The sequence below is a fragment of the Sitophilus oryzae genome, unplaced genomic scaffold (genome assembly GCF_002938485.1).
Source record: "Sitophilus oryzae breed Bouriz unplaced genomic scaffold, Soryzae_2.0 scaffold_864_pilon_pilon, whole genome shotgun sequence".
NCBI lineage: Eukaryota > Metazoa > Arthropoda > Insecta > Coleoptera > Curculionidae > Sitophilus > Sitophilus oryzae.
In genome coordinates this window covers 767,168-792,944 of record NW_022147488.1, presented here as the reverse complement: position 1 = coordinate 792,944, position 25,777 = coordinate 767,168, and the positions used below count along the sequence as shown (strand labels likewise).

General features: G+C 32.8%; 3 protein-coding genes across 3 annotated transcripts in view; 1 reads left to right on the top strand and 2 right to left on the bottom strand.

Moving 5' to 3' along the window:
- Positions 1–673, top strand: part of LOC115890401 (atrial natriuretic peptide receptor 1) — a 56,831-nt gene extending 56,158 nt beyond the window's left edge. The window contains exon 24 of the mRNA XM_030910629.1: positions 87–673. Coding sequence (XP_030766489.1) covers positions 87–310 — 224 coding nt within the window. The 3' untranslated portion in view covers positions 311–673. The remainder of the gene's footprint in view (positions 1–86) is intronic.
- Positions 674–6,167: 5,494 nt separating this feature from the next.
- Positions 6,168–25,598, bottom strand: LOC115890400 (adipocyte plasma membrane-associated protein-like). The gene is made up of 8 exons (XM_030910628.1): positions 25,354–25,598; positions 24,843–25,165; positions 24,619–24,787; positions 22,040–22,200; positions 12,556–12,803; positions 12,133–12,357; positions 11,028–11,432; positions 6,168–6,798 (listed from the first exon to the last, which is right to left on the bottom strand). Exons 1-8 carry the CDS (start codon positions 25,473–25,475, stop codon positions 6,748–6,750), a joined length of 1,704 nt encoding a protein of 567 aa, XP_030766488.1. The 5' UTR covers positions 25,476–25,598; the 3' UTR covers positions 6,168–6,747.
- Positions 17,573–19,251, bottom strand: LOC115890398 (integumentary mucin C.1-like). The gene is made up of 3 exons (XM_030910627.1): positions 19,110–19,251; positions 18,690–18,913; positions 17,573–17,989 (listed from the first exon to the last, which is right to left on the bottom strand). The coding sequence occupies exons 2-3, from the start codon at positions 18,783–18,785 to the stop codon at positions 17,588–17,590; spliced, it is 498 nt and encodes a 165-aa protein (XP_030766487.1). The 5' UTR covers positions 18,786–18,913; positions 19,110–19,251; the 3' UTR covers positions 17,573–17,587.
- Positions 25,599–25,777: the final 179 nt, after the last annotated feature.

The following is a 25,777-nucleotide window of genomic DNA, read 5'->3' as shown; positions in this document are numbered from 1 at the left end:
GATTCTTAGTAGAATTATTTCTAAAAACTAAAAGATTAGAAACAATACAGATTTAACTTTAAATCTGATTTTTTATGTTTTTACAGCCCTCAAAATTCACGTGAGCGAAGCTACCAAAAGTTTATTCGACACATTCGGTACCTTCAATATGGAACTCAGAGGAGAGGTGGAACTAAAAGGCAAGGGTTTTGTAACAACCTACTGGCTTTTAGGATGCTCAGACACCGATCCTAGACCTCCCACTCCCAGAGTATCCAGCAACGTCGAACTGGATAACAGTAATCCATATCCTTTAGTTTTTATGGGATAAAAAGTAACCTATGTGTATGAATATTTTTTTAATATGAAGTCAATAGCCGTCAGAAGTATTCTTATTCTTTTATAAATCACATATGAAGTACAAAAATGAAAACAAATTAGTATTTATATAAGTAGAACAAAACAAGTTTTAGATCAATTTTTATCAAAGTACATATTAAATTATACATGTCAAATAGTGCCAAAATGAATACTATTATTATTAGGAAGATTAAAAGAGATGTTTTAAAATTTATAAAAATAATACAAAACTAGAAAGTAGACAGCTTTATCGATATATTTATATTAAGCTATCATGATACGATTTTAGATAATGATTCAATGTCTGTGATTATAAGTACATATATTTTTTTAGTTCTAAATATTATATCCATTAGAGAAATTATAAATTTTAGTAATATAAATAAATTATTATTTGAAGAATTTTTTTTCTAATTTAAATATTATACCCAAACAAATAAATGAAACAAAAAAATTGCAACAAGAACCTTTATTAAACAGCTACCAAAAAAACAGCAATACTTTTTTTTGAGATGAAATCGTCCTCAACCTTGTAAACAACACCAAAAGAATACCTATCACTTCACTAAACAAAATTATTTCTTATAGACTAACACATGATTCCATACAAATATGTTATAAATTGATTTATTCAAATGCATGTCAAATATCAAACCATTTTATAACATATTTCTACGTCATCCTTATATCTAAAATGTTTTCTTTTAAAGGGAGATAAACATTAGTGTTTACTTAAAGGTCAAACACCGAAACACTGAAATCTACCTGCCTTAGAAGAACGATGAGATATACTATCAAAACATTGGAAATATAAAATTGTATAAAAACTCCATATATACATACATAAAAAATGAGATATGATCATTACCTCTTATATTACACTAGAATTCCAAGCAAAACGACCAAATCGCTGACAACCTATTAGCAGTTGTACTATACGATCGAAAAAAAACGGCGTCAAAGACGGCTGAGGAATGACGATTGATGATAATTTTGGCGAAGTCAAGCCCTAGACGTCATTTACTTGGCCCATACATACTCTTCTTTATTGAACTTTGAACCTCTTTACGCGCGCTGGTAGTAAAAATTCAAGGCCGTGACACACGAGCTAGCGAGATCAAAAGTCGCCAAAAAAACATTTGATTTAAAGCTATGAAAATCATTATAATAATCTTGATACTACACCTGTGTATCAATATGCTCCGGTTGTGTGCTAGGAAGTAAATTTTCATGCATATTTTTATCGATAGGTTTGTAGCTTCTGAATAACTGTCTAGGTAAATCATCTAGCTCATTTTCTAGCTCAGAATTAGAATTATTAGAGTTAAGCAACTCGCATTTTCATTGGAGGACATTGTCATATTCATTTCAAACCAATAATCAACGGGAATATTCGTATAATTTAACAAAATTACTGTAAACCACTATAAATACGAATTGTTGGTTGGAACAACTTTAAGAATATATAAACAAGGGTAGCAGGCTATGGAAAAACACGGATTACCAGTAAATGTCAAATAGAGATGCTTGTTGTCAGTGTCAGTCGTTCTGGTCCTTTTATTATATCAAAAATATGCAACGTGCACGTGAAACAAGAAATCTTACTGGCGAAGAATGTGCTCAAGCATTAATATTGTCTGAGGAAGGTTGGAGCTACCGAAGAATTGGTGAACGATTTAATGTAACTCACTCAACGAGTTAATCAACGGTATAGAGATACTGGAAGTCATTGTCGCAGGCCGGGACAAGGCAGGAATCGAAGAACCAATCCGATTCAGGAACGTTTTTTAAAACTCTCAACATTAAGACAACGTTTCGTAACAGCTCGGACCCTTTAAACTCAGCTTAGAGATACTGATGGTCTACAAGTTTGCACAGAAACTAGCATCTCTATTTGACATTTACTGGTAATCCGTGTTTTTCCATAGCCTGCTACTTACTTTAGTGAGTAAAATGGAAAAATGTTAATTAAAACCAATATTAAATCATGTCATCCTATAAAATGTTGTTTCTCGTGTAATAAGAAAGATAATGGAGTAAATAAAAAAACAAAATGAAAAAAAAAAGATAAGGCTAAAATGTGATTTCAATTTTAACTTGATACTGTAACTGATCAACTCTACAAGATGTCACAAATTTTATTAAAAAAACACGTTATAATTGCTACACCCGGTATTAGTATAAAAAGGGTTCCTATCAAAATACAGTTAGTATAGCAACATTGTGGAAAGAATAACCTATCATTCAAAAAAAAATCGTCCAAATCGGATAAGCGGTTTTAACAAAAACTTAACTTTTGGTTATTTTTTTGTGGTGCGTTAATTTATTGGGGAAGTGTATTATTTTCAATTTATTTTTGTAATCTGCACATATTCTGTTTCCTCAATAGCCAGCAAATTTTGTGGAATACCACCCAAAATACACACTTTTACGCAAATGCTAACGATTAAATTTAGTTAGAAGAGAAAAACTTTTGAACCTAATCAACAATTCATAGGCAACGGAATTTGGTTTAAGTATTTAATACTCATTTCCAACTACAGCCTATTGCTGCCTTCCCGTTACCCTACGCCACACATCTCGATTTAGAGCGTCATCAGCTTCTAGGTTACAAGCTTCCATTGCTTCCGTAACCGTTCCGTTCCAGGATTTTCTAGGTCTACCTCTCTTTCTTCTGCCCTGGGGAGCCCATTGAAAAACTCTTTTTGGCCACCTGTTCTCCGGCATACGCAGAACGTGTCCAAACCATTTTAAGCTGGATTTTTCGATTCGATCCAGTACTGTCTCCTCCGATGCATTCATGATACGCCTGACCTCGATGTTTGTCTTTTTTTCCATTGGCTTGATATACCTGCGCTTCTTCTAAGGTAGTCCATTTCAACAACTTCGATTTTGCGTTTCGCGTCTGCACTCAGAGTCCATAGCTCTGAACCATAGCAAAGAACTGACTCCACCAATGTTCTTCCAAGTCTCTTTTTAGTTGTTGCAGACAAGTTTCGGTCCCACCAGAGGCTGTTAAGACGTCCAATAACTTGTTTGCTCTTCTGAATTCGGGTTTGTATTTCTACTTTGCCCAAACCCTCGTTATTGATAGTAGCACCCAGGTATTTAAATTTGTCTACTTGTTGAATCTGGACGTTATCATTAATGAAGACTTCAAAACAAGCGTTGGAATTGACAGCTAAGTATTCGGTCTTCTTTAGACTAACCTGAAGTCCCCATTTGTTGTATTCTTGATAAAGCCTCTTAGTCATGAACTCTAGATCGTATGAGTCCTGAGCTTTTTTAAATATATAAATATAAATAATAATTTTTAAATGGTGTACCTAGTTTAAAATTCGAGACAAAATATTTTTTTGGAAATAGATCTATGTCTGGAGACGTTCTATCCTTTTTTTAATCTTTCTATAATTAGTGTGAATTTTTGACAAATTTATGTCAATTTTTAGTAAATAATGCCTAGAGATTGAACACGCCAAAATTATCATCGATTATCATTCCCCAGCCGTATATATGTTGGTTGTACAACAACATAACCTATATTTTTGTTATTACACGGAATATTCTTGAAAAACTGGGAAAAACTTATATTTGTTTATGGAAAATATGTGTGAACAAAATTAAATACATAAGCAAGCAATTTCATAAAAATGATATTCCTTACTTATATTTTTATACTCACACTCTAAAGGCGGATTTTCATGCCCCAGTCATCCGTTGATATGATCATCTGACGACGCTCTGATTGGTCTTAATGTTTTCGCGCCACTTTTGCCCCCCTGTCCGTCAACGGAGAAAGTTAAAATAAAAGCTGGTTATAAAGGTGCGTTTCCACCAAGCGCGCATAATGTTTGCAAATGTTCGCGAAATTCGTGGAGATGTTATTTAGAATGTTTGCAAACGGTTCGCGAACGGTCGCAAACCGACTGGCGATGTTTGCGTGTTTCGTGGAAACAGGTTTAAACGAAACTTTTTTTTAAAACATTTGAATTTGAACGTGTCATTTTGTGTCGTTTTTTTAAACTTTCAATGATAGCTTCACACACCTCTGGAATAATTCTTGATATAAGTGGCTTCGAAACTGTAAAGAGATATATAAGGCTGTTGTATGAACCTCCCGTGGCTAAAAACCGAAGTGTTATAGCCAATCTCAGTTCCACAGGAATACAGTCTCTGTAATTAGTATCTTTTTTACCTATTTTAGGACCGATTAACGATATTAAGTATTGAAAGTCTTCTTGTGACATTCTAGAGAAATTCCTAAATAGGCCACTTCTATCATCTGTTTTCAAGAAGTATGACGTCCAAAACCTATGTTTTCTTTTCTTTTTTTTCATAGTCTCCTTTTCTTTCAAAACACACATTATAATAAAAGAAGCGGCATTTACAATAGCTGTTTTTCGCGGAGCCATTTTGTGCAAATATTCCGGATCGTTGACAAATGTTCACAAACTCACTGTTAATTCGCGAATTTTTATCCTGTTCAAAAAGAGAAAAATAGAAACGAACCAACATTTACAAACGTTTTCAAACATTCGCAAACACTTGCGAATGTTTGTTTGACAATGTTTTTTGATGGAAACGCACCTGTGATTGGTCGAGTCGAAAGAGAAGTTTACTTACAGTATTTCACGCGAAATCTAAACAAAAAAAAATAACCCCAGAGTGAAACCAACGCAATCAAAACACGCTTACAGTGTGTTTTGATTGTTATTACCTTCACTACACGTCGACACCTGTGAAAAAAATAAAAAAATTCTAGATTTGTAGGATTCGAACCTAATACATCTCGATCCGGAGGCGATCGCCTTACCAATAGAGCCAAAGCTGCTTTTGTAACTAGGCTCTATAGCCACAGATTAGGTATACTATATGTATACAGATAAAAATCTTATCCCTAATTCGTGGTACGAAAATTGTTTTTTATGACGATGTGCAAACGAGTAAAATTTCCTGTTCGCAAAAATAAACTCGCGTAAAATAACAATAAACAGCGTAATAGAGAGATATCGCTAAACCGAATAGCGTGCATGGACGGTAATAAGGCCAGGTATTATTTCCTTTACGTGAGGTAGTATTAACTCTCTTCATTTATAGTTATCGGATCGGAACGAATTCTGTTCGCGTCGCGTACGCTATTTAAACTTAACCTAACATTGAATTTAAAACTTTGAAATTGTTTTGTTTACTAGGTATTTTAAAACTAAAGGGCTAAAGTGCTTATTTCCAGTGCTTCATTGTTCAACGTCTGCCAGTGGGTTTAGGGCAACAAGCAACAAATTCTCTTAGAAGGGCTAAGTCGTGATCTGCTGTAAACCTAAGCCTCTTTATAGGTTCTTTAATATTGAAAGAAGTGGAATCCATATTTTAGGCCATATTTATTTAATTAAAACTAATCCCAGCTACTTAAATATCAAATTACCTAATAAAACAGTAATAATTCAAAACAATTCAAACATAACCTAAAATAAAAGATCTCGCCGCTCGCCGGCCGGCCCCGGTTGTCAAATGTACCCGCACATGCCCATTTAAGCAATTTTTAAACGCTTGGTGTAATTGATCCGCATATTACGTCAGGCGGTAACGTTATTAGCGGGTGTTGCGTTAAAAATTGACTAGCGCATATGGTAACCATGATAAGGTACGCGTAAATACTGCATAACGCTATTCGGTTTTCCGATATCTCTCTAATAACTGTGCCGGTCAGGCGCTCTGCACAATTTTAGAGGTCATAAAAGGCGTGCTATGTGCGCAAACTAGTAACCTAACTAGTGCCCGATTCCGAAAATTGGAACCACGAAAAACTATAAAGAAAAAACAAAGTTTATAATCTGTATGATCTGTGCTATAGCTAAGCTATAACGAATCTTAATTCGTTATAGCTTAGCTATAGCGCCTTATGTTATATTACTTATAATATTCCACCAGGGAAGAACCGACCAATAAAAACATAACGTAAAATAAATTTAAGGCATTTTGATGCATTTTTCCATATCGGGAAGTGGTTATAGAACTGCATGAAAATCCGCATTAACTCATAAATTAAATGGTACGAGGTAATTCTAGACTAGCTTTTAGAGTACTTACATGACACATTGTTGGAATACACCTATAACTATAAAATAAGTATAGTTTTTAAACCAGATTAGTATTTAAACAGAAAGTTATACCATAGGATTAAAATTTTATGATCAAATGGACTTTGACTTTGACAATTTAAAAAATTCTAATGTTTTTTCTCATAAGAACTTATGTTTATCTGTCGTCATGCAAGGGAATGATTAGTTGAAATTTTATAGAATATATGGTGTGAACATTTTTTAAACAAGTATTAATTAAATGTGCATCATAAAGATAATTTCTGTTAACTTATCAAAAAGTTATCATCACAGATTCATACGTTGCAGTCTAGTTTTTCACCTGTTGAGCTGTTTGTGGTTTCTCCTTGACAGGTGGTGTCTAAAAATAAGTAATTGAAATATAGTAACAAAGGCAAACTGTATAAATCTGCAAGGACATTGTGTCAGGGCTTGAATTACAGCGAGATTATTGTAAATCTTGGTTAAAAAATTTTTATAAGTAAATTCGCTTCATTCTTCAACATATGAGAGACATTCAATTATCTGACTGCCTCTATCTTTGACACTGACTTGGTCGATTTTGGCGTGTACAGGGACATCATTTTAAGTGTCTCACTCGATTTATAATTTTCCTGTTTGGTATTTAAAGATAGTAGAAAGATTTCCTAATGCAATTTTTCGCAAGGATGCCGATTCTGTACACCAAAATTTTTTAAAACGTCAATTTTGACAGATACGACGCCATCTTGATTTTTTTTAAATGGAAACCCCCACATATTTTAGCATGGTCCGGTAGACATATTTTAGCTAATTTCAAAAATATATAGTTCAGTATACTTTGCACTTACGGTTTTCGATATACAGTGGATTTAAAAATGAATTGTTCCAGAATCATTTTAAGTGATAATAAGTTTATAATATTTTAAGATATAATATTTTAAGATAGTAAAAAGATATTTCAATGTATTTTTTCGCGAGGATGCCGATTTTCTACATTAAAATTTTTTACAACGTCAATTTTGACAGATACGACGCCATCTTGATTTTTTTTAAATGGAAACCCCATCAAATTTTAACACCGCCCGGTAGACAAACTTTAGCTAATTTCAAAAATATATAGTTTAGTATACTTTGCACTTACCGTTTTCGATATACAGTGGATTTAAAAATGAATTGTTCCAGAATCATTTTAAGTGTCTCACCCAATTTAAAATTTTCCTCTTTTCTATTTTAAGATAGTAAAAAGATATTTTAATGTAATTTTTCGCGAGGATGCCGATTTTCTACATTATAATTTTTTACGTCAATTTTGACAGATACGACGCCATCATGATTTTTTTTAAATGGAAACCTCCACATATTTTAGCATAGTCCGGTAGACATATTTTAGCTAATTTCAGAAAAATATAGTATATTTTGCACTTACCGTTTTCGATATACAGTGGATTTAAAAATTATAGATTAAAGAATTAATAATAATAATTTAATTTAAGATTTAAGAATTTTAAAATTCGAAAATTGTAAACTGGATGACTCACTTAAAATAATTCTAAAGATTTCATTTTTAAATGCACTGTATATCGAAAACGGTAAGTGCAAAGTATACTAAACTATATATTTTTGAAATTAGCTAAAATATGTCTACCGGACCATGCTAAAATATGTGGGGGTTTCCATTTAAAAAAAATCAAGATGGCGTCGTATCTGTCAAAATTGACGTTGTAAAAAATTTTAATGTAGAAAATCGGCATCCTCGCGAAAAATTACATTGAAATATCTTTTTACTATCTTAAAATAGAGAAGAGGAAAATTTTAAATTGGGTGAGACACTTAAAATGATTCTGGAGCAATTCATTTTTAAATCCACTGTATATCGAAAACGGTAAGAGCAAAGTATACTAAACTATATATTTTTGAAATTAGCTAAAATATGTCTACCGGACCATGCTAAAATATGTGGGGGTTTCCATTTAAAAAAAATCAAGATGGCGTTGTATCTGTCAAAATTGACGTTTTAAAAAATTTTGGTGTAGAGAATCGGCATCCTCGCGAAAAATTACATTAGAAAATCTTTCTATTATCTTTAAATACCAAACAGGAAAATTATAAATCGAGTGAGACACTTAAAATGATGTCCCTGTACATATGTCATTTTCTTTTAAGAAAATAAATTTAAATTTTAGCCCGGAAATCATATTAATACAGACAAACAAATATTGTTATATTAGTTATGTAATGGATATACCATCCTGGTCAGTTCATCTGCGTGGTCTGTATTTTAATGCATGCGACAGAGATAAATATAAATAACCGATTGAGAGACAGAGTGACAAAATAAAAACCGGCATACAGTGTTGCCGATTTTTACGTGTATAGGAAAATGTAGTAGAACCAAAATTTTAAAAACTTTCATGTATACTACTGAAATGAAGATAATATATCCAAGGCTAAGAACATAGTGGAGCGACGAGGATAGCGGCGAGCAAGCAGCGCGATACCGCGTCGAGCAAGCCTCGAGGTGCTGAAACATAGTAGAGCGGCGAGGAATAGCAAGGTATTTTATTTATTATTTTCATTTGCTTATTGATAATTTAAAATGTTAACAGTGGCTAAAATTCTGGGCAGTAGTGTCGCAAACATTTGGTTGATTTAAAACCAACAAACCAGAAGGTCTAGTGCAAGAACAGTTAACCTAATAGGACTGCTCGTTCAGTCAAAAGTGTCCGCCAGGTGCATGCGAAAACTACTCGCTTTGTGACGTCATTGTAGTCCTTGTCATGGTTATTAGTCCTTATCCGGCAACCAATAATACACACACGTGCATTATTGGTTGCCGAATACAAAACGTTCATTATTCAGTTAATTTATTTAAACACCTTATATGTATGCAGTATAGAAAATTAACTGTATAAATCGTAATAAATACTCGGATAATGAATTTATAAGAACAGCAGTTCCCAGCATCACCTTTTGCAAGCATTCTTTTTAGAGTACTTCCATATTATGCTCTAAAATAATTAATAAACACTATCGTAGGCACTTAGTAAGCACTTTGTCACAATCCACAACACAAAATGAACGTATTTATACACTCTATAGCTCTGAAAACTTTAAAGACACCCTTTTCACATTTAAAATTGACAAAATAATTAACTCAAAATCTCTCAGCTGTTATTTTTATAAGTTTACCATAGGCAACTAATAATACACACTATCATGACAAGGACTACAATGACGTCACAGCTGTCAGCTGAAGCGCGGGAAGAAGTGAACGTACGTCTTATGAGGATGAGCAATCCTATTAGTTTACAGTTCTTGGTTTTTTTTATAAGTTTACCATAGGCAACTAATAATACACACTATCATGACAAGGACTACAATGACGTCACAACTGTCAGCTAAAGCGCGGGAAGAAGCGAACGTACGTCTTATGAGGATGAGCAATCCTATTAGTTTACAGTTCTTGGGTCTAGTGTACATGAAATTTTCAAAAACCGGAGAGAGTCAATTTTTATAACCTTTACGAAAATTTGTTGCCACTTCATCTCATAGCTTATCTTAAATGTACCGGTTATGGTGATTACTATCTTTTTGGTCCCATAAAATCTCTCTTAAAGGGGCCCACAGACGGTCAATATGTTTGCGCAATAATATTACCCAATAATATTGTTAGTCATCCCCAAACAGTACAATAAATTTGTTCAATAACTAGTTTCGTTTTGCACTTTGGTTAACATGGATAAGAAAAAACAAGCTGCTATTGCCCTTGTTTTGGCCACTTGTTTAACAAAGAAACAAAAGTGTCAAAGTAAATGAATGAAAGATTGGTATAAGAAAAGAGGCCATATTTTTTGCTTTTTGTATTCCATAAAGCTGGCAAAGAATGGTACATTTCGATGACTTTTAAAATAAATCGTCATTCTTCCTCTTTTGCTTTTGATCCCATATTTGCTGACAAACCACTGATCTAAATATTCTAAATAGGGCCGAGCAGCAAGACAGACACGCATAGAAAACAAAAATATACTGAACTATTGTGCAATATTATCCACACACGATACAAACTAATTACTATTGCACAATAAAAATCAAACTGTTTTTGATTGACACAATATATTGTGCAACCTTTCAATGTAAACCCTAAACGGTCAATATTATTGCACAATATGAAATATTGCGCAATAATATTGACCGTTTGTGAGTTTGGGAATCCATAGTTTTCTACAGCGCGACAAAGCGACGAAAACAAAATTATTTGAATTGATCTTGCCGCTCGATCTAACCGCTCGAGCAGATCGTTTTACTATGTTCTTCACAGGTTTGTTTTGGACGCGATGTCATGCTACTGGCTCTCCGCTATCCTCGTCGCTTCACTAAGCTCTTAGCCTAAGCTAAATATAATTTATTACAACTGTAGTAAAATGAGTAACTAATTGTGAAAAATAAAGTTCCAACCCTAGAGGTAACATTTTTCGTAAACGTTTACTTGTACGGTTTGAAATTTTAATAATTAATCCAAGAATTCCGCATAGACTACATCACTGTCTTACTAGGATGTGTTAAAACAACTATACTACTAAGTTAATATAATAGGTCTTAAATAATTACCTGAGATGCGGGAGGTTGTTGTTTGACAGGTGCTACAGTTGGTTTGGCCTGTGGAGGAGGAGCCTGCCTCGCTTGTGGTGCCTCCTGTTTAGCGGCGGTGGGCGGTGCCTGTTTTTGATTGATCGATTTTGCAGGGGCAGCGGTAGGTTTAGGCGTTGTCGTAGTCGGTTTTTGTGTGGTTGTAGTGGGTTTTGCGGTAGTGGTTGTCGGTTTTGATGTAGTCGTAGTAGTTGTTGCTCTTTGCGTAGTCGTAGTTGGTCTAGGGGTTGTCGTGGTTGGTTTTTGGGTAGTTGTAGTAGGTTTTGGTGTAGTCGTTGTAGGTCTGGGTGTAGTCGTTGTCGGTCTTTGTGTAGTAGTTGTTACAGGTTTAGGCGTTGTAGGTGCAGAACGTTTAACACGATCGACCTAAATAAATAAAAAAAATAAGATAAAAATTAGACAACTGTATGTATTACTCCTAATATTGTAAATTTCTAGAGAATTTATGTTTGGAGAAAGGAGAAAGAATTTTTTTACTAGTGCAAAGAAAATAGGATTGGAAAATCAATCTGGTTTTTATTTCATTTTATTCTGATTTTTATCATTTTTTCTTCTTATTATGCGAAAAATTAGTATTATGAGAACATTTAGAACGAAAATGAGAACAAATACAGTGTGTCCCATTAGTGTGAGAAAGTCCAATATCGTCCTTGATAACGAAGAAATGAAAAAAAGTTTTACACAACTGTTACATGGATTATAAAGATGCATATCCTAAAATACAGGTTGTCCCAAAAAAAGTAATGATAAAATTGTATTTTTTTTAAATTGTAACCCCCCATTTTGTGTACACAACTGAATTTAGCATTTTACGTTATTGCCATGCTATCTTTTATTTACTAAAACTTTGATTAAAAACAGTATATAGGAAAAGTGGTAAAAACCTATCTATATTTTTCTAAACACCAAGAATAACAGAATAAATCCATAAAAAAACTCACATTATATTATACAAGTTTTTTTTACATGGACTTCCTCACACTAATGAGCCACCCTGTAGGTATTTATCACATTATCCTTCTCTGGACATCTCTACAAAGTACATTAGATCTAGCTAGAAATTTACCTTTAAGTCACTCCATCCAATGGTATCGAGTGGAATCCTAGCAATATAGTCGTTGAAAGGTGATCCTAAATATAAAGTATCGCGGAAAATGTGCATTTCCGATATTCCTTTAATTTTGCTGTCGAGATGATGCAGACTGTCGACGATGTTGCCGCTCCTATCGACCCTCAGTAGAGTTACCCGGTGATTTGGCAACAATGCGTGACCCGATGCAAAACTTCCCAACTATAAAACACAATTAAATTTAGAAATCCGAAGATTTTAATAAGTAATAAAGCCCCGTATACACGTATTGTTTATGTTACAACTTTCCGGTTCAGTCAAAATGTATCAAAGATGCCTTTATGGCTCACAAATTTACATGGAATTTTCTATATGTGCTGAGCTGATGGATAACTCGGTACGTAGCTTAAGAATACTTACGTAGTGAGCTGTCTTTTCGGAAAATTCATTGGGGTAGACTTCGTTTAACTTTTTAAATAAAAATTCGACGATACCCATAAACCTAAGAGCAGCTTTCCTAAGCAAAGGAAATGGACCTATGGATTGGAATAGTATGGGATGGTCTTCGTCTGTTGACATAACCAACGGTACGAAAAATCCACCTTTCCCGTCAGCTTTAAGGTTGTCAGGAAGACCGGGAAGTCCATCAATGAATATATCATGAGTACCTTAAAGAAAATTGAGAAATATTCTGAAAAAATCGTCTCCAAAACATAGATCTTAAAATTAAACATTGGTTAGAGATGTACTAAAATATCGATGTTGAGAAAATTATCGATAAATATCGGCAATATTTTTATTCCCGATAAATCGATATGTAAATTTAAGTATCAAACGTTTAGTACAAACAGTTTAGTACAGATAGTCCTATATGTATAGTAAAAAAAACGGAGACAAAATTGGTTAGAAAATGAATGATTTTTGACAAGCGTCAACTATGACGCCGATTTCTTTTCGATAGTATATACCAATCGGGTCATCACAAAAGCGTGGTCTGGATTTTAATGTGTAAGGCAGTGATGTAGACAGATCAAATGTATTAAAAAGAGTTAGAAGTTGAATAGACAAGTTTTTAAAATACATAGTTTATTTTTTTCTACACACTTTCTCCTTCACAGGGAAAAACCGGCAACAATGTGTGGCGCTTTTTATTTTATCTCTCTGTCTGTCAACCGATCATGTCGCATGATTTAAAATACAAACCACACAGATGATGTAAATCAAAAAGAGAAATCGACGGAAAGAGAAAAACTTTCCGAAACGTTAAGCATGTTTTTGTTCCTTAGGCAAATTTGTATATCTGTAAACCTAACTGCTGACAGTGTCACAAATTAACTACAACAGATGCGTAAGAACACCGAATTAAGCCGGAGTCTCATGCATCCGAAATCCGATGGTACGACATCCGAAATTTGAAGTTATCGTGTGAAATAAAAAAAAGCCTGTCACATACATCCGAAAGTTCGTTCCGAAATTTGACAGTTTTGACATTTAGACCTGTAATTACTATGTATTATTATTATGTAGTATTCCATGAATTATTGGAGAAACACTTATAAAAATAACTTCCTCGCCAAATATCCCGAAATTGCCCACTTCCCACTAAACTTGATTTTAAAAACCAATATTTTCAAAAAAAGTGAGGTTAAAAAAATATAGATAATAAAATAAAAAGTTAAACAAAATTTAACTTTATACGACGTCGGACGATTAGTTAAAAATATCGGATAAAAATTGGTGTCAAAATATTTCGACCAATAGGAGCACCGTCGGATCGTCGTGTCATCGGATTTCGGATGCATGAGGGTGCAGCCACACTATCCTAAAAACGGCGTATCGGCGTAACGGCGTAACGACCTTGAATCGATTTCCAGTAATTCTATTGGCTAAAATTTTTGACAGATGAATTTGACAGAAAAAATTTCTGACAGATGAATGTTTCAGCCAATAGAATTACTGGAAATCCATTCAAGGTCATTACACCCGTTACGCCGATACGCCGTTTTTAGGATAGTGTGGCTGCACCCTGAGACTCCGGCTTTACGCGTTCAGGTTTCTGTGACCTTCAGAAAGAGTTCATAGACAATCCGCATCAATGTATAGTTTGGGTTATTATTTGTTTGGGTGAAAATAATCTGCACCAATATGTAATCGAGGCATATAATCTCACAGTAATTTAATAGATTGCTCGTCATATTATATTAGTTCATAGGAGATTAGGAAAAAAAGATATTTATAGTATAAAGAATTAATTTATTTAACAAAATTTAATTAAAGATGTGACAAAATAGTTACTTTTCTATTGTTCTATCGGACTTTTTTCGACTATATAAATCTTCATTTTTTGTAAACTTTAATGCATAAAATATTTTCAATCTAATAAATAATTTAATGATGTATAGGAGGAAATTTCTCACATGGGTGGTCAAATTCTATAGTTTTCATTATATCAAACAGCCTCTGAATGTTTTCTTCAGTGCAAAACTCATCAAAATTTAATATAAATAATTTTTCCATTTCCAGTAAATAAAATGAACAAATTTTTCCACTTTCATGATCAAAGCCTTTTAAATGGGTAAATAATTTCGAGTTATCCAGAGATTCGGATTCTTTTGCAAATTTTAGACAAATATCACATTGATGTATTTGAAGACCATTTTAATTGATGTAGTCAAACATAATTAAAGACATTTTGTGTTGAAAACATTTCTCAGAGGCTGTTTGATATAATGAAAACTATAGAATTTGACCACCCATGTGAGAAATTTCCTCTTATTTACATCATTAAATGATTTATTAGATTGAAAATATTTGATGTATTAAAGTTTACAAATAAAGATTTATATAGTCGAAAAAAGTCCGATAGAACCAATCGAAAGGTACTATTTTGTCACATTTTTACTTAAATTTTGTTAAATAAATTAATTTTTTATACTATAAATATCTTTTTTTTCCTTATAAATAAACACATTTGTATCCCATTTTAAATAAGATATACAAAATACCAAAACTTAGAAATAACAGTTCAAAAGTTCAACAAAAATCCTACACCCGTTTTTAAAAAGAAACATATAACCACGCACTATATCATTCCAGCAAGCGAATACGACACAGCATAGGTTTCCGGACTAAACGACTGGTGTATTTACACCACTCAATAGGCGTGTGGGGTTTGCCGAGCGGTTTCCGATGCAGTCGCTTTCTTTCGCATCTGTTATAGGTAATTTGTGACAGTGTTTACAAAAAATAACTATTTTATTTTGTAGATTTTCTTGCAGTGGCGAAATACCCATATAGGATTTTTTGGAAAGATGAATCCGCCACATGGGTATAGACATTTTTTAATAAATAAATGTACATTTACCTTTCTTAGGACCTTTCAAGTAATATCTATGTATTCTATTTTGAACTGTCTCAGCTGCAATAACAAATTCTTCATCGTCACTAAGAGCTACTCCATTGGCAAAATGGATGCCATCTACAAGAACTGTGTTTCTTTTCGTTTTAGCATCGTAATGGATCAATCTATATTATATAAAAAATAATCAATATAGCGCCTGGTCATTCATATTTGGCGGTCTTCTTATTTTATTGAGTGAGACAAGAATTGCTGGAAATGTATCAGCATTTGAATAAAAAAATTAAGAAAGGAGTATAATGCTATCTATGTATTCATGCATGGTAGACGGAGGTGTTGATCCTTCTAGAAAGTCATAGTTAAACATTAAATAAGTGTAATTTAAAATAATTATTTATTAAATGATAAAAATATGTACTTGAAAAAAAAACTTAATTTTTAATTTGTTAGCAAGGTTTTTTTATCACATGCTGTATCACTGTACTACGGGGTCATTGTCCAAATCACCAAACAATATAAATAATAAGTGGATATCATTTATTTTATCACTATTAATTATGGCGTTATAATTAACTTGAGACTTTAATCTTGTTGATGATGTGGTAAAAGAAAAAAAAAATTGAAAAAAAAGATAATTATATGAATCATAGAGTACTGTTTATACCGGGTGTTTTTCAAAAGTGGCTCACCCCTATAGCTTTTTTTCCAGATAAAAATGTTAATATCTAGGTACATAAATACCGGGTGCGTCTCAAAAGTGGCTCACCCCTATAACTTTTTTATTTTTTCAGATAAAACGAGATTTGGTATGTTAGTATATGACATACATTGGGATTGATTGACGTATTCAATTGTTTTCGGTCACTTCCGGTTTCACCAGAAATCGAATGACATATCATATGTTAATTTACATTGACATAGTCACTCAAAAACGAATTCTATTTTAAATTTCAATCTAGAGTGCCATGGCTGTGTTAAAAACATTAATTTTTAATCAAGGAGCCTTGGAAAAATAGATTTGATTGTCTAATGTGTTTAGTGTTTTGTCCTGGCCGGTTAAAAGATGCCCAAATCGTATTTTTAATCATAGCTCAATTTTTTCAAATGGAACGAGGGTAGCTCATTAGCATATTTGGAAAAAGCATTTTTTTTACGAATAATTTGATACCACACACTTGTTATTTTGAGTCAAATTGTTGTTATGAAGCACATGTTACAATTTCAAATAAGCCATATGCCAAAAATCATCAAGGAGTCGACATAATTATATCCATTCGATTCAAGTGTCATTTCTAAGTAAAAAAATTGCGAGGGTGCCATTTAAAAATCAAAAGTTGTAGTCATTTCCGGTGAAAGCCAGGAAGTGACCGAGCACAATTGAATACGTCAATCAATCCCAATTTATGTGAATCAATCCCAATTTATACCAAATCTCGTTGTTTTATCTGAAAAAATAAAAAGTTATAGGATTGAGCCACTTTTGAGACGCACCCGGTATATAAAGTATGTCAAATATTTAGCTGTGTCGTCTCTACTGAGTAACGACTTGCTCTAGAGAGTTGCTTTTTTACTAAAGATAGCTAATTGGCTCTAAAAACTGTGTCGTAACCGGATTTTTTGTTTTTCATTTAATTAAAAAAAATAAAAAGGTATTTTTTTTCCTGATGTCGTGGCGGATGCGCCAGGCTTCAACTAGTATGACATAAATAAGGTTGTTGACGTATTCAATTTAGTTTCGTTCACTTCCTGTTTCCTTTTTGAAATGACTACAACTTTAGTTTTTTTTTTTTTTTCGACAGGTTTGTTTTGGACGCAATGTCATGCTACTGGCTCTCCGCTATCCTCGTCGCTTCACTAAGCTCTTAGCCTAAGCTAAATATAATTTATTACAACTGTAGTAAAATGAGTAACTAATTGTGAAAAATAAAGTTCCAACCCTAGAGGTAACATTTTTCGTAAACGTTTACTTGTACGGTCTGAAATTTTAATAATTAATCCAAGAATTCCGCATAGACTACATCACTGTCTTACTAGGATATGTTAAAACAACGACAAAAAGAGAGATTTATAAAACCTAAGTTAATATAATAGGTCTTAAATAATTACCTGAGATGCGGGAGGTTGTTGTTTGACAGGTGCTACAGTTGGTTTGGCCTGTGGAGGAGGAGCCTGCCTCGCTTGTGGCGCCTCCTGTTTAGCGGCGGTGGGCGGTACCTGTTTTTGATTGGTCGATTTTGCAGGGGCAGCGGTAGGTTTAGGCGTTGTCGTAGTCGGTCTTTGTGTAGTTGTAGTGGGTTTTGCGGTAGTAGTTGTCGGTTTTGGTGTAGTCGTCGTAGTAGTAGTCGTTGCTCTTTGCGTAGTCGTAGTTGGTCTAGGGGTTGTCGTAGTTGGTTTTTGTGTAGTTGTAGTAGGTTTTGGTGTAGTCGTTGTAGGTCTTTGTGTAGTAGTTGTTACAGGTTTAGGCGTTGTAGGTGCAGAACGTTTAACGCGATCAACCTAAATAAATAAAAAAAATAAGATAAAAATTAGACAACTGTATGTATTACTCCTAATATTGTAAATTTCTAGAGAATTTATGTTTGGAGAAGGAGAGAAAATTTTTTTACTAGTGCAAAGAAAATAGGATTGGAAAATCAATCTGGTTTTTATTTTATTTTATTCTGATTTTTATCATTTTTTCTTCTTATTATGCGAAAAATTAGAATTATGAGAACATTTAGAACGAAAATGAGAACAAATACAGTGTGTCCCATTAGTGTGAGAAAGTCCAATATCGTCCTTGATAATGAAGATATGAAAAAAAGTTTTACACAACTGTTACATGGATTATAAAGATGCATATCCTAAAATACAGGTTGTGCCAAAAAAAGTAATGATAAAATTGTATTTTTTTTAAATTGTAACCCCCCATTTTTCTGTACACAACTGAATTTAGAATTTTACGTTATTGCCATGCTATCTTTTATTTACTAAAACTTTGATTAAAAACAGTATATAGGAAAAGTGGTAAAAACCTATCTATATTTTTCTAAACACCAAGAATAACAGAATAAATCCGTAAAAAAACTCACATTATATTATACAGGGTTTTTTTACATGGACTTCCTCACACTAATGGGCCACCCTGTAGGTATTTATCACATTATCCTTCTCTGGACATCTCTACAAAGTACATTAGATCTAGCTAGAAATTTACCTTTAAGTCACTCCATCCAATGGTATCGAGTGGAATCCTAGCAATATAGTCGTTGAAAGGTGATCCTAAATATAAAGTATCGCGGAAAATGTGCATTTCCGATATTCCTTTAATTTGCTGTCGAGATGATGCAGACTGTCGACGATGTTGCCGCTCCTATCGACCCTCAGTAGAGTTACCTGGTGATTTGGCAACAATGCGTGACCCGATGCAAAACTTCCCAACTATAAAACACAATTAAATTTAGAAATCCGAAGCTTTTAATAAGTAATAAAGCCCCCATACGTATTGTTTATGTTACAACTTTCCGGTTCAGTCAAAATGTATCAAAGATGCCTTTATGGCTCACAAATTTACATGGAATTTTCTATATGTGCTGAGCTGATGGATAACTCGGATGCGTAGCTTAAGAATACTTACGTAATGAGCTGTCTTTTCGAAAAATTCATTGGGGTAGACTTCGTTTAACTTTTTAAATAAAAATTCGACGATACCCATAAACCTAAGAGCAGCTTTCCTAAGCAAAGGAAATGGACCTATGGATTGGAATAGTATGGGATGGTCTTCGTCTGTTGACATAACCAACGGTACGAAAAATCCACCTTTCCCGTCAGCTTTAAGGTTGTCAGGAAGACCGGGAAGTCCATCAATGAATATATCATGAGTACCTTAAAGAAAATTGAGAAATATTCTGAAAAAATCGTCTCCAAAACATAGATCTTAAAATTAAACATTGGTTAGAGATGTACTAAAATATCGATGTTGAGAAAATTATCGATAAATATCGGCAAAATTTGATTCCCGATAAATCGATATGTAAATTATGTATCAAACGTTCAGTACAAACAGTTTAGTACAGATAGTCCTATATGTATAGTAAAAGAAACGGAGACAAAATTGGTTAGAAAATGAATGATTTTTGACAAGCGTCAACTATGACGCCGATTTCTTTTCGATAGTATATACCAATCGGGTCATCACAAAAGCGTGGTCTGGATTTTAATGTGTAAGGCAGTGATGTAGACAGATCAAATGTATTAAAAAGAGATAGAAGTTGAATAGACAAGTTTTTAAAATACATAGTTTATTTTTTTCTACACACTTTCTCCTTCACAGGGAAAAACCGGCAACACTGTGTGGCGCTTTTTATTTTATCTCTCTGTCTGTCAACCGATCATGTCGCATGATTTAAAATACAAACCACACAGATGAAGTAAATCAAAAAGAGAAATCGACGGAAAGAGAAAAACTTTCCGAAACGTTAAGCATGTTTTTGTTCCTTAGGCAAATTTGTATATCTGTAAACCGAACTGCTGACAGTGTCACAAATTAACTACAACAGATGCGAAAGAACACCGAATTAAGCGGGAGTCTCATGCATCCGAAATCCGATGGTACGACATCCGAAATTTGAAGTTATCGTGTGAAATAAAAAAAAGCCTGTCACATACATCCGAAAGTTCGTTCCGAAATTTGACAGTTTTGACATTTCGACCTGTAATTACTATGTATTATTATTATGTATTATTCCATGAATTATTGGAGAAACACTTATAGAAACACATTATAAAAATAACTTCCTCGCCAAATATCCCGAAATTGCCCACTTCCCACTAAACTTGATTTTAAAAACCAATGTTTTCAAAAAAAGTGAGGTTAAAAAACACACGATATCGTACAAAAGTTAAACAAAATTTAACTTTATACGACGTCGGACGATTAGTTAAAAATATCGGATAAAAATTGGTGTCAAAATATTTCGACTAATAGGAGCACCGTCGGATCGTCGTATCATCGGATTTCGGATGCATGAGGTGCACACTATCCTAAAACGGCGTATCACGGCGTAACGGCGTAACGACCTTGAATCGATTTCAGTAATTTTTGACAGATGAATTTTGACAGAAAAAAATTTCTGACAGATGAATGTTTCCAGCCAATAGAATTACTTGGAAATCCATTCAAAGGTCATTACACCCGCTTACGCCAGAATACGCCGTTTTTAGGATAGTTTCGGATGCATGAGACTCCGGCTTTACGCGTTCAGGTTTCTGTGACCTTCAGAAAGAGTTCATAGACAATCCGCATCAATGTATACTAGTTTGGGTTATTATTTGTTTGGGTGAAAATAATCTGCACCAATATGTTATCGAGGCATATAATCTCACAGTAATTTAATAGATTACTCGTCATATTATATCAGTTCGTAGGAGATTAGGAAAAAAAAGATATTTATAGTATAAAAAATTAATTTATTTAACAAAATTTAATTAAAGTTTTGACAAAATTGTTACTTTTCTATTGCCTCTATCGGACTTTTTTCGACTATATAAATCTTTATTTGTAAACTTTAATGCATAAAATATTTTCAATCTAATAAATAATTTAATGATGTAAATAAGAGGAAATTTCTCACATGGTTGGTCAAATTCTATAGTTTCCATTATATCAAACAGCCTCTGAATGTTTTCTTCAGTGCAAAACTCATCAAAATTTAATATAAATAATTTTTCCAGCCTGTAAATAAAATGAACAAATTTTTCCACTTTCATGATCAAAGGCTATTAAATGGGTAAATAATTTCGAGTTATCCAGAGATTCGGATTCTTTTGCAAATTTTAGACAAATATCACATTGATGTATTTGAAGACCCTTTTTAATGATGTAGTCAAACATAATTAAAGGCATTTTGAGTTGAAAACATTTCTCAGAGGCTGTTTGATATAATGAAAACTATAAATTTGACCACCCATGTGAGAAATTTCCTCTTATTTACATCATTAAATGATTTATTAGATTGAAAATATTTGATGTATTAAAGTTTACAAATATAGATTTATATAGTCGAAAAAAGTCCGATAGAACCAATAGAAAGGTACTATTTTGTCACATTTTTAATTAAATTTTGTTAAATAAATTAATTTTTTATACTATAGATATCTTTTTTTTCCTTATAACACATTTGTATCCCATTTTAAATAAGATATACAAATTACCAAAACTTAGAAATAACAGTTCAAAAGTTCAACAAAAATCCTACACCCGTTTTTAAAAAGAAACATATAACCACGCACTATGTCATTCCAGCAAGCGAATACGACATAGCATAGGTTTCCGAACTAAACGACTGGTGTATTTACACCACTCAATAGGCGTGTGGGGTTTGCCGAGCGGTTTCCGATGCAGTCGCTTCTTTCGCATCTGTTATAGGAAATTTGTGACAGTGTTTACAAAAAATAACTATTTTATTTTGTAGATTTTCTTGCAGTGGCGAAATACCCATATAGGATTTTTTGGAAAGATGAATCCACCAGATATAGACATTTTTTAATAAATAAATGTACATTTACCTTTCTTAGGACCTTTCAAATAATATCTATGTATTCTATTTTGGACCGTTTCAGCTGCAATAACAAATTCTTCATCGTCACTTAGAGCTACTCCATTGGCAAAATGGATGCCATCTACAAGAACTGTGTTTCTTTTCGTTTTAGCATCGTAATGGATCAATCTATATTATATAAAAAATAATCAATATAGCGCCTGGTCATTCATATTTGGCGGTCTTCTTATTTTATTAGTGAGACAAGAATTGCTGGAAATGTATCAGCTTTTGAATAAAAAAATTAAGAAAGGAGTATAATGCTATCTATGTATTCATGCATGGTAGACGGAGGTGTTGATCCTTCTAGAAAGTCATAGTTAAACATTAAATAAGTGTAATTTAAAATAATTATTTATTAAATGATAAAAATATGTACTTGAAAAAAAAATACTTAATTTTTAATTTGTTAGCAAGGTTTTTTTATCACATGCTGTATCATCGTACTATGGGGTCATTGTCCAAATCACCAAACAATATAAATAATAAGTGGATATCATTTATTTTATCACTATTAATTATGGAGTTATAATTAACTTGAGACTTTAATCTTGTTGATGATGTGGTAAAAGAAAAAAAAAATTGAAAAAAAAGATAATTATATGAATCATAGTGTACTGTTTATACCGGGTGTTTTTCAAAAGTGGCTCACCCCTATAGCTTTTTTTCCAGGTAAAAATGTTAATATCTAGGTACATAAATACCGGGTGCGTCTCAAACGTGGCTCACCCCTATAACTTTTTTATTTTTTCAGATAAAACGAGATTTGGTATGTTAGTATATGACATAAATTGGGATTGATTGACGTATTCAATTGTTTTCGGTCACTTCCGGTTTCACCGGAAATCGAATGACATATCATATGTCAATTTACATTGACATAGTCACTCAAAAACGAATTCTATTTTAAATTTTAATCTAGAGTGCCATGGCTGTGTTAAAAACATTAATTTTTAATCAAGGAGCCTTGGAAAAGGTGCCATTTAAAAATCAAAAGTTGTAGTCATTTCCGGTGAAACCGGAAGTGACCGAAAACAATTGAATACGTCAATCAATCCCAATTTATGTCATATACTAACATACCAAATCTCGTTGTTTTATCTGAAAAAAGCATTTTTTTTACGAATAATTTGATACCACACACTTGTTATTTTGAGTCAAATTGTTGTTATGAACCGCATGTTACAATTTCAAATAAACCATATGCCAAAATATCAAAAGTCGACATATTATATGTCATTCGATTCAGAGTGTCATTTTCTATAGAAAAAAGTACCGAGGGTGCCATTTAAAAATCAAAAGTTGTAGTCATTTCCGGTGAAACCGGAAGTGACCGAAAACAATTGAATACGTCAATCAATCCCAATTTATGTCATATACTAAAATACCAAATCTCGTTGTTTTATCTGAAAAAATAAAAAAGTTATAGGATTGAGCCACTTTTGAGACGCACCCGGGTATATAAAATGCTAATGTTTATGTGTGTCGTCTCTACTGAAGTAACGACTTGCTCTAAAAAGTTGCTTTTTTTACTAAAAGATAGCTAGCTGGCCCTTCTAAAAACTGTCGTCGCCGGATTTTTTGTTTTTCATTTAATTAAAAAAAAATAAAAAGTATTTTTTTCCTGATGTCGTGGCGGATGCGCCAGGCTTCAACTAGTATGACATAAATAAGGATTAATTGACGTATTCAATTAGTTTCGTTCACTTCCTGTTTCCACGGAAATGACTACAACTTTTGATTTTGAAATGGTACCTACGGTATTTTAATGTAAACTTTTGACATTTTTGCTTAAAATAAAATAGTATTTTAAATTCCAATCAAGAGTGCCATGACAATAAATGTAACGACAATTTGACCACTCATTGATAATTAAAACACTATTTTTTCTTTATTGAAAATGTCAAAAGTTGACATATAATAAGTTATTCCATTGAACATGTCATTTTCTATCAAATAAAGTAAAAAACTACCGAGGGTGCCATTTAAAAATCATAAGTTGTATTATAGCTGTTTCCTTTGAAACAGGAAGGTGACCGAGACTAATTGAATACGTCAATCAATACCAATCTATGTCATTCTTATTTGAAAAAGTAAATAAGTTATAGAGGTAAGCCACTTTTCAAAAAACACCCGGTATATTATAACAAAAATTCACATGCCTTCTTGAAACACAAGTACTATTGAATCAAATAAATATTAAAATAATTATAGCACAATAATTCCAGCTAAAAAACACTTAATTCAACGTGCATATTAATACCAGATAAAAATATTTTATATTTATACGAGATAATTTAAAATAAACATTCATACTCTTGAATAAATCCCAGTCACTAAGTAAGATAGTTTAGAGCAGTCTGAAGGTCACCTCTTATTTTGTCTGGTTAATACGATTGAAAAAGAACTGCATTGCTTTTATATGAAAATCAAAATTATAAGGCAAATATCAACTTGAAGACATTTTCTTCACAATACCAAACATATACTGTTAATAATACTACGTTTTTTAATAATATAATTAATTATTTAGATAATAATTATTACCTTCCACTTGGATCGCTCAGTACAGTAAAAATCCCATCCTCCAAACCAAAATCAGTACTTGAATCAGTCCAATATATATCGCCATTACTCGCGAGAACAATAGAATTGAACAATCTAGGTTTTTTACCATTTATTTCAGTTTCTGGGTCAACCAAAACCTTCTTTTCACCTTAAATTCATAAGATTTTAATAAAGAAACATAAACAACTGTATTTTATACTAACCGGTTTTAATATTAACCTGAAACAATCCATAGTAAGCATCGGCAACAAATAAATTGCCATTGTTATCAAACTCTAAGCCCAAAGGTCTTCCACACTTCGACTCTTCATGAATACTTTTGCAGGGCTTACCGAATTTTACTACCGGTGTTATATGTTCCCCTGTTAGTTTAACTACATCGCCCAGTAGTATTCCGGTGTATAATTCACCATTGTAATCGGCAAAACATTCTGGTCCGTGAAAATCTCCTTTGTGCCATACTTCCACGTCTTTTAGGCGATTGTTTAAAGCTAATTTACCGGTAAACGGTTTTGCTGGTGTCACACTAGGATTAGAACAGTATAAATATATATAATCTAATAAAAAATAATCTATGCAGCTTAAATAACTGTTTTAAGGCATTATATTAAACGCGTCATAAAAGAAGGCGATAAAACTTGAATAGCCTTCGTAAAATTCAGAAATTTAAATTAAAAAACATAGCAAGTTTATAAAAACTAAATAATTACGTACCTAAATGGTTTGGTCACTTTTGCATAAGGTGGTAGATTAGGAAGAAGAGCTAACAAGACCCCTATAACGAGGATCTCAAAAGATCTTCGAAAAATGAATTTAATAATCCCTCGTAGACCCATTTTTAAGCTGTAACTGTTTCTATTCCTTGTCCTTTTCTTGTTTTAATTGAGAAAACTATTAAAACATGATAACAGAGACGAAAAAATCACAAAACTAACCTCAACTGTCACTGCTGAGTTGGAAAAATATATTCACAGTGTTGTCATATTATTTGTCAGAGATAGTCACGGTGTTGCAAAATCAATTCCTTATCGCTGATTACAAAAAAATGTGCAATAAATTAAATAAAAATTTAATTAACATCCTGCTGTTTTAGATAACAACAAAAAAACATGATTCAGCGATTCAGCATAGTACTGCT

Bases quoted from the DNA above. Each gene is read 5' to 3' on its own strand.
- LOC115890398 (XM_030910627.1), bottom strand. From the start codon at position 18,785: ATGCACATTTTCCGCGATACTTTATATTTAGGATCACCTTTCAACGAC. The intron at 17,990-18,689 runs GTAAATTTCTAG...TTATTTATTTAG, and splicing joins TTGGATGGAGTGACTTAAAG to GTTGATCGCGTTAAACGTTC.
- LOC115890400 (XM_030910628.1), bottom strand. From the start codon at position 25,475: ATGGGTCTACGAGGGATTATTAAATTCATTTTTCGAAGATCTTTTGAG. The intron at 12,804-22,039 runs GTAAATGTACAT...ATTTTCTTTAAG, and splicing joins TTTGAAAGGTCCTAAGAAAG to GTACTCATGATATATTCATT. The intron at 11,433-12,132 runs GTAAATTTCTAG...TTATTTATTTAG, and splicing joins TTGGATGGAGTGACTTAAAG to GTCGATCGTGTTAAACGTTC.